The sequence below is a fragment of the Syngnathus acus genome, chromosome 21, assembly GCF_901709675.1.
Source record: "Syngnathus acus chromosome 21, fSynAcu1.2, whole genome shotgun sequence".
NCBI classification, from domain to species: domain Eukaryota; kingdom Metazoa; phylum Chordata; class Actinopteri; order Syngnathiformes; family Syngnathidae; genus Syngnathus; species Syngnathus acus.
Window position 1 is genome coordinate 6,831,892 of NC_051105.1, and position 7,948 is coordinate 6,839,839.

General features: G+C 40.6%; 1 protein-coding gene across 1 annotated transcript; it reads left to right on the forward strand.

Annotated features, from left to right (window-relative positions):
* The first annotated feature begins 3,903 nt into the window (after positions 1-3,903).
* On the forward strand, positions 3,904-5,707 carry rpe (ribulose-5-phosphate-3-epimerase). The gene is made up of 6 exons (XM_037239833.1): positions 3,904-4,077; positions 4,346-4,425; positions 4,507-4,646; positions 4,962-5,096; positions 5,193-5,279; positions 5,354-5,707. The coding sequence occupies exons 1-6, from the start codon at positions 3,956-3,958 to the stop codon at positions 5,474-5,476; spliced, it is 687 nt and encodes a 228-aa protein (XP_037095728.1). The 5' UTR covers positions 3,904-3,955; the 3' UTR covers positions 5,477-5,707.
* The last annotated feature ends 2,241 nt before the right edge of the window (positions 5,708-7,948 follow it).

The following is a 7,948-nucleotide window of genomic DNA, read 5'->3' on the forward strand; positions in this document are numbered from 1 at the left end:
GTATTTTTATATCTTAAACTGTATAATTTTAAATTATATATTTTTCAAAAAGTACAATTTTCTATATAATACGATTATGAAAGATTTTTGAGATTTAATGATGACAATTTTTTTTAATTTCAAGATAAAAACTTATGTTTTGATTTTTTTAAGGTGCATATTTTGCGGCTTTTTTTTATATTTCCTGTATAATAAAGTTACATATTTCCTGACAAGAGTCGTAATATCATGAGAATGGAGCCACATTTTTATGATGGGAGGTGAAGGAATGATATCAGAGGAGCCATTTGCCGCCTGTGTAAGGAAGAGCAATGTAGAGGATGTCGTCAAGTTTTACTGTCGTATTTTCTCAGGAAACAGTGAAAATGACAGCCATGAAGGAAGAGGAACTCCGGTGGTGACTGTGCAGCATCAGCACCAACTTTTATTATTATTATGATTATTATGATGATGATGATTGATTATTATTATTATTATTATTGTTATTATTATTATTATTATTATTTCCTTGCTCCAAACAGTGATTTTCTTTTAAATGAGTAGCGCTTACCAAAATCTTGTAATTCTTTGCCACTTTCTTGTTTCAGTTCCATCTTAAAGATAATGGACAGATTAAAAAAAAAAAACTTTTTTTTACTTGATCTAATTAATATAGCATGTGCAATAGTTTCGTAGGTTATGAAATGCACGAAAACAAGCAGAGATATCGTAGCGTGCAGGTTTAAATAAATAATTGTAAGGGAAGATATAAATAAAGTAGATGAAAACGTGTCTCCATCTGACCTGTAATAATAATTTCACAGAGCTGAACTGGCTGTTTTCATAAACCAAGCCCCTGCAGTCGATGAAGAATGTGCATGTTGTGAGAAAATATTAAATCCGGCTAGGTTTTTCGTTTCATCCAGCAATCTTCTTTGCGTCAGCAAAATATTAAAAGTCTAATCTGGCGGATATTAATTTTTATGAAGTCAAGAAATGAAGCTTTGCTCAGGAATGAAATTACCTGAAATGGTAGGCTGCATGTGTCTTTATTGTCAACCCCCCCCCAACACACACACGGCTCATTGGAAATGTCACTGCTCTGGTACGGACCTCTGGATTGAGTGAAGTGTCCTCCTCCTGCTAAATTATGACCGTGAAAGGCTGCAATGGTCCCCTCGAGGACTTTTGCAGGAAATCGTTGTTGTGTGCTGGCCTCTGAAGTGTGCTGTGGTCACTGTCATAAGAAAGAAAAAGTACATGAGTGAGAAGAGGGGAAAAAAGCATTTTAAACACATTAACAGGTTCTGTCTGATATTTTGAAAAATTATTTTTGCCGCTCTGTAGGATTTGCAAGTCACGCGCAATTTGCTGTTTCCAAGGAACATTTCTCAAAAAATCAGAGGTCATGCAAGGGTGAAGAACACTAATCCATATTCCATCTTTTTATTACCTTTTCCCACCTGTCATTTTTCAAATGTAATTGTCTTGAACATTTGCTTTTATTAAAAACATCCCAATGGAGTCTACACAATCACGGCTGTATACCTTTCCCTTCATTTTCCGTTCAGGAATGTGACATCTAAGGGCCAGGAAGTGCAAAGTTGCAAGGACACACGTTCCAAAACACTCCTTGCGAGCATCACAAGCCAAACCTTGCAGCTTTCGCTCGGGAGCCCGCAATCAACTGCTGGCAGGAAGCAGGTGGAAGCGCTCTGTCAAGATAATGCACCCCGAATTGGAGCTGCACCAACTTTTTAATAATAAGCTGCTGCAAGAAAAAGAAAACAACGGTGTCTCTTGTACCGGTTCCTGTCCTTCTACTGCAAAGGTGATGGGTCAGATAAACCAATCAGGAGTCCACTTCTTGAGAAGCAGACACACATGCTGTACAAACGAATTCCTTCCTCCATGGGATGAACAGAACCACAATGGATTGGTTGCCTTTTTGCAGACAGAAGTCGGCTTGCCATCGATTTAGCACACATTTATTTCTATAGTGGGAAAAGCTCCACATGGAAAAAAATGGAGGGGCTCACAATAGCAGGGAATCTGAAGTATTTTCTCTTACTTCTTGTAAGTTGGGTCACGTTTAAGTTGCCGTACCACAGTTTAATTTGGTTAGTTCTTTTAGTTTGACCCTAATCCAAAATAATATGCACGTGTTCCATTGGGTTGCTGCAATATGTTTCACTTCATCAAATAATAATTTAAAAAAAAAAAGAAATGAAAAGCACTAGACAGTTAGCATGTGTCTCAAACTGAAAATACTACAATGCTTACAGATGCCCAAGGAGTTGCACGAGAACTCTTTCATCCGTTGGCTCATTAAGATCATTCAGAATGTATTTATAGTTTACAAAGCGTGAACAGGAGAATTTATACCCAACATTAAACTCCTGTGCACCTTAATGAAGCAAATAAATCCAGATCGTACATTTGAGCTGGGCTTGCCTGACCGCTTAAGTCTCCTGTACTTTTTTATTCCAAACATCTCATTTCACAACTCTAATTTGTAATTCACAGCATTGGCGATTTGAATTATGTGTGCGTGTATATTGTTCACTTTAAAGTTTATTACATGTGTTTAAACTTTCAATCACATTTCTGTAAGAAATCATATCAGACTCTTCAGGAAACAGCGGTTAACAATGAGCAATAAAGAACAGGCTGTCTGCATCCTGCAAACTGCACTTGGTGTCCCGCTCTAACTTTCTTTCTTATGATGATGATGATGATGATAATAATGGTAGGGAGAAAAAATAGTGTGCTGTGGTAGGGAGAATAAAGGCAAATATATGAAAGAGTGAATGAGATTGCAGAAGTTTACTGTACAAGATGGGGAATGTGTTCCGATAAAAGGCTTGCAATGCATCACCTTTGCATGCAATCCAGTACATTTTTGCACGACTCAACTGAGGGGCCCTTTGTTTCATGTGAACACCCCCATAACCCCTTGGCCTCTCCCCCAAGCAGACCAGCAGACTCTTGGGGCCCCTCTTGTGTTGCCAACCTATTCCAATTCTGTGCTTTCTAAGTTTCAAAGATCATCTCTCGCATGCCACCATGTGTTTTCATCACTGTGGCGGTAATGCAAAAAGCGGGCAAAACTCATAAATGTCAGATTGTGTTTACCCAGCCTGGGAAGAGATACGAAGACTTTCTAAAAAACCTAAAACAAAACAAGAAAAGGCTCAACATCCTTCTTTCTCAAAAATGACATGTTTTGTGGGCCTACAAAATTAAAAGTGAAGACAATTTGCAATTCTAGTAATGACACACGAATTTGATGCACAATTTGTATTCGCGGGCCACATAAAATGATGTGGCGGGTCGTATCTGGTACCCGGGCCTTGAGTTTGACACGTGATTTAAACCCTAGTTTGAAACCCTAACTCTAGAATGAACCCTAGTTTGAAACCCTAACCCTAGCTTTAAACCCTACTTTGAAACTGTAACCCTAGCTTTAAACAATTTTTGAAACCCTAACCCTAGCTTTAAACCCTACTTTGAAACCCTAACTCTAGTATGAAACCCTACTTTGGAACCCTAACCCTAGATTTAGAATCTATTGTATTCTTTCTTCAGGAGTAACGCGCCATCAAGCGTCGAGGAAGTGTTACTCTCTTATTTTCGAGGCGGAAGTAGAGCACTGGCCTGGTTCGTTTTTCATCTATCAAGTCACCGGCTGACACCGCTTTATTTCCTGTTTGGGGAGCATGTCCCTTTAAACTAAATAAAAAACAAAACCAATCTGCTTTAAATCAGTTTTATTTTCCCACAGTTAAAGAACAACAACAAAATACATACTAGGACGAGGTGAAATAGTACAAAAAGGATACATATGGGGGATATTCAAAGAAGTAAAAACCTCGACAAAACGTTTGACAGCCTTTACCGGAAGTTGCTAAGAGTTGTCTACTCGTAAACATTACCACGCTAACTTTTGTCGCTGTGAGGACTAGTAGTGAAGATCATGTCGTACAGTGCTAAAATCGGCCCGTCTATCCTGAGCAGCGACCTGTCATGTCTGGGCAGCGAGTGTGTGCGGATGATGGAGTGTGGGGCAGACTATTTGCACCTCGACGTCATGGATGGGTCAGCTTTGTCACTACTTTGCAGCCAATTGAGTTAGCATGCTAATGGTTAGCCTCAAGTCTCGTGCGCGTGGGCAACAGGGGATGCTGAAGAGTAAACGCATTTCTTTTCTGCCAAATTGCATAAATCAATTTAAGAAAGCATTTCATTATTTAAAATTATTCTCATGGCTATTTGTTTTGTTTCTTGCACATTTGAATAGTTTTCTATATATCGATCCATCTATCCAAATCTGCAATATTAAGGTCTCTCTCTCTCACTTTTGTAGCCATTTTGTCCCCAATATCACGTTTGGCCATCCCATGGTGGAGTGCCTGCGAAAGGCAATAGGCAAAGACCCTTTCTTTGGTGAGAATATGTTCAAGCCATATGTTGAATCTCACATCGAAAACGTCCACGTGTATTATCGTAATTGTGTGGCTGTTGCAGACATGCACATGATGGTGTCAAGGCCAGAGCAGTGGGTGAAGCCCATGGCTGCAGCCGGAGCCAACCAGTACACATTCCATTTGGAGGCCACGAGCAACCCTGGGAACCTCATCAAAGAGATCCGTGAGAGTGGCATGAAGGTGAGGCACACCAGCGCATCACACATGATGAAAAAGAAGCAATACAATGTCACATTTGTATTTTTTTTCAATGCAAATATGATTTATAACTATATTTATTTTTATCCAGTGTGCTATTGTAATTCCTTCACACCAAGAAGCCACAAACTAAAAAAAAATAAAAAATTTGCAGTGTAGCCTCAGCAACCTATTTGCAGGTTGTAAGCACATGCATCGGGTCAAAAGATTTCAGCATTTTGCTAAATCACTGCTTTTACTACATATAAATCCTACCACAGATACTATAACTTAATCTGTGGTGGTGACTGTATGCAGGTGGGTTTAGCCATAAAGCCTGCGACAACTGTTGAAATGCTGGCACCCTGGGCTAACCAGATTGACATGGCTCTGGTCATGACTGTTGAACCTGGCTTTGGAGGACAGAAGTTCATGGAGGACATGATGCCTAAGGTACTGTCACCAACACAGGAATAGGTGAATGTTAATGATGCTTAAGTTGTAACTATATAATCATTTTTTTCCCCGTGTGTGTTTGGGGGGGCGCAGGTGAGCTTTCTGAGGCGTCAGTTCCCCTCGCTTGACATCGAGGTCGATGGTGGCGTAGGCCCTGACTCTATTTACAAGTGTGCTGAGGTGAGTAAGGATACACCACCCCAAGAATCCTGTCGGCCGTCGCCTAACTCTTAGCATTCTCCTGTCACTCGTAGGCCGGCGCCAACATGATTGTGTCAGGCAGCGCCGTGATTGGCAGCGACGACCCTCGCTCTGTCATCGCCCTCCTACGCACAGCTGTGGTGGAAGCCATTCAGAAGCGCTCGTTGGACCGCTAGCATGACCTTTTGATGACCTCTGGTGGATGTGGTGGGTGAGGCCAGGCAGGACCGACCGTCACGATTATGTGAAAGAAGCCAGATCGTAAAACATTCCTGGAAATAGTTTTATACCTACTCAGAAGTGAAATGATCCCAAAAAAACTTTTTCTATATACTGTGTATATACACGCATTTCTGGCAAAAATCTGTGGGGAGTTGGTTTTGTTAATTAAAAAGCCTTCCATGTCATTTTTATGTGTGGAGTTATTTTTCTGGTGGAATTTCACAGTGGTCAGTGTGTGAAATCCACAGCAAATAAGTCATTTCAACAAAAAGACATCATTTGCATACAAGAGATAGCAAATTGGGCGAAGCAACTGTTCAGTTGTATTTAACTTCACTCATAACACTAAGTAGCATTATTATGAAATATAACTACAATTTCTTTTACAAAAAATTGTCAAGTTTCACGGACAAAGTTGGACCATTCAAAAAGTATTTTCGCCAAAATCATAATTATTGACATATTGCCCCCAGCGCAAAGTTGTCAGTGATGTCATCCTTCTTCTCGAGCCAGTGCAGCATGAATTAAATTAAAATTAGTTGAAGGTCAAACAACGACATACTATATGGACGCCTTGAGCTCATCACTCAACATTTTGCTTCTTTGCAGAAGTTGATTGAAGGTCGCGTGCGATCGATACGTAATCTCGTACCTGACTGGAATTGTGGGCGAAGAAGCTTGACGGCAAGGATTCCCGTGTCTCGCGCAGAAGACGAATCCCTGCTGTCGATGAGAATCACTGGCGACACGCTTCAAACTCGCGCTCAATAATGCAGCAACGCGTCTGTGAGGCAAATCACAGACCGTTCAATTATTGATGCTTAAATCTGCTTTTTTTTTCCCCCACAAACGTCATATGCCACCGGCTGTAAGCTTGCTGCGTCATTACATATTTGTATGTTACATTTGTGAATATTTAAACTAGCATCCCCAAGTGAGCGATTGCGGGGCAAATGTATGTTCTGAAAGCACACGCCTTGTGTCGCTGACAGGAAAAACGGCTGTCAGCGCCTACACAAACGTGTTCCATCTCCTGTTACTGCTTCATTTCTTCCTCTATGCAGCTGGTTGACGTGCATGCAAATGTCAGCAGCCCAAGCAAGTCGCCGGTACATGCGACAAACTTGTATCTTGGAGTTACCGGGGAGGGAGCGAAAGAGAGAAAAACTTCCTGCTCCTCAGCTGCCATGGCAACCATATCCACAGGTACTTTGCGCACACAACCAGCACTCTTATTTTGCCCATAGCTCAATATTGTGCAATAAAGACATCATTCTAACAAAGATGGGAATGAGGTGCAAATACTACAGAAAAACTCCTAGCTTACTAGAAGAAAATTTACAGGAATACAGCTTGAAGTAAAAAAAAAGAAATATCTATATATATAATCAAAAGTAACATTGAGCGGAAAATAAAATGTCAAGTGTCCATAGTTGCTTATAGCCTGTTCTAGGTTTAGTTTAGCTTTGTTTATCTTAGCTTGGATTGGCTTCATTCATTTTATCTTAGTCTGGGATAGCATATTGTTAGACTTTTTCAAGCAATAAGAGATCCTAGATTTTTTCTCTTCAGTCTTTGTGCTCATGTTAATTGACTTGATTGGCTTCCAATGATGAATTCCTGCCTGTGGTTGCTGTCATTTTTCTTTGACTGCAAACGAATGGGAGGCCTCCAACCTGCACGACGGGCCAAGAGCTGCTTGCGAGTACGGCCGTCCGTCCCTCTTGAAGTAGCTTGTGGTGCTTAGCTCCGTCTGACACGCTGCACACACAAAGTCCTGCGGGTGCCACATTTCACCTACAGCCGCCAGCATCTAAGCAAGACAGGAACCAGTTTTTATGTGCGTAGAAAATGTTTAGTAGCAAGATCAAGAGCAATAATCCAGTACCTTCCCCACAATCACTTTGTTGTAGGCGCCACAGAGGCCCTTGGCTGTGTTGTGGACTCCAAGTCAGGATTTTCCATATGTCTCCTTTAAAGGGGAAAATGTGGAATTTCTAAAACGTGGCAATTTTGGTCATGTTGAAAATCCGCCTCAATGTGAATTGAATGAGCTGAATGATGTGATTTTCAAATGGGAACGATGTAAAGGTGAAATGTTGAATGCGCCATTAAGAATGAAAAAAAAAAGGAAGCACCCCTTCACCTTCAAATAATAATACAAATAAAATATTTGTAATATTGTAGGAAGAATGTTACTGCTTTCGACGATACAGCGGTCGACTGGTTGGCACGTTCCTTTCACAGTGCCGAGGTTGCGGATTCCATTATATATAATGAAAGACACTTAGCAGGGAAAGAAAAATATTTACAAAGGGGTAGTTGAAAATACCCAGTAGATTTGAGTGTAGATCTGGATACAGTTGCATAACTGGAAATGTAGGTTTCCTGTTTTTAGTCAACCTGGAAGTTGCCTGCTAACGTCA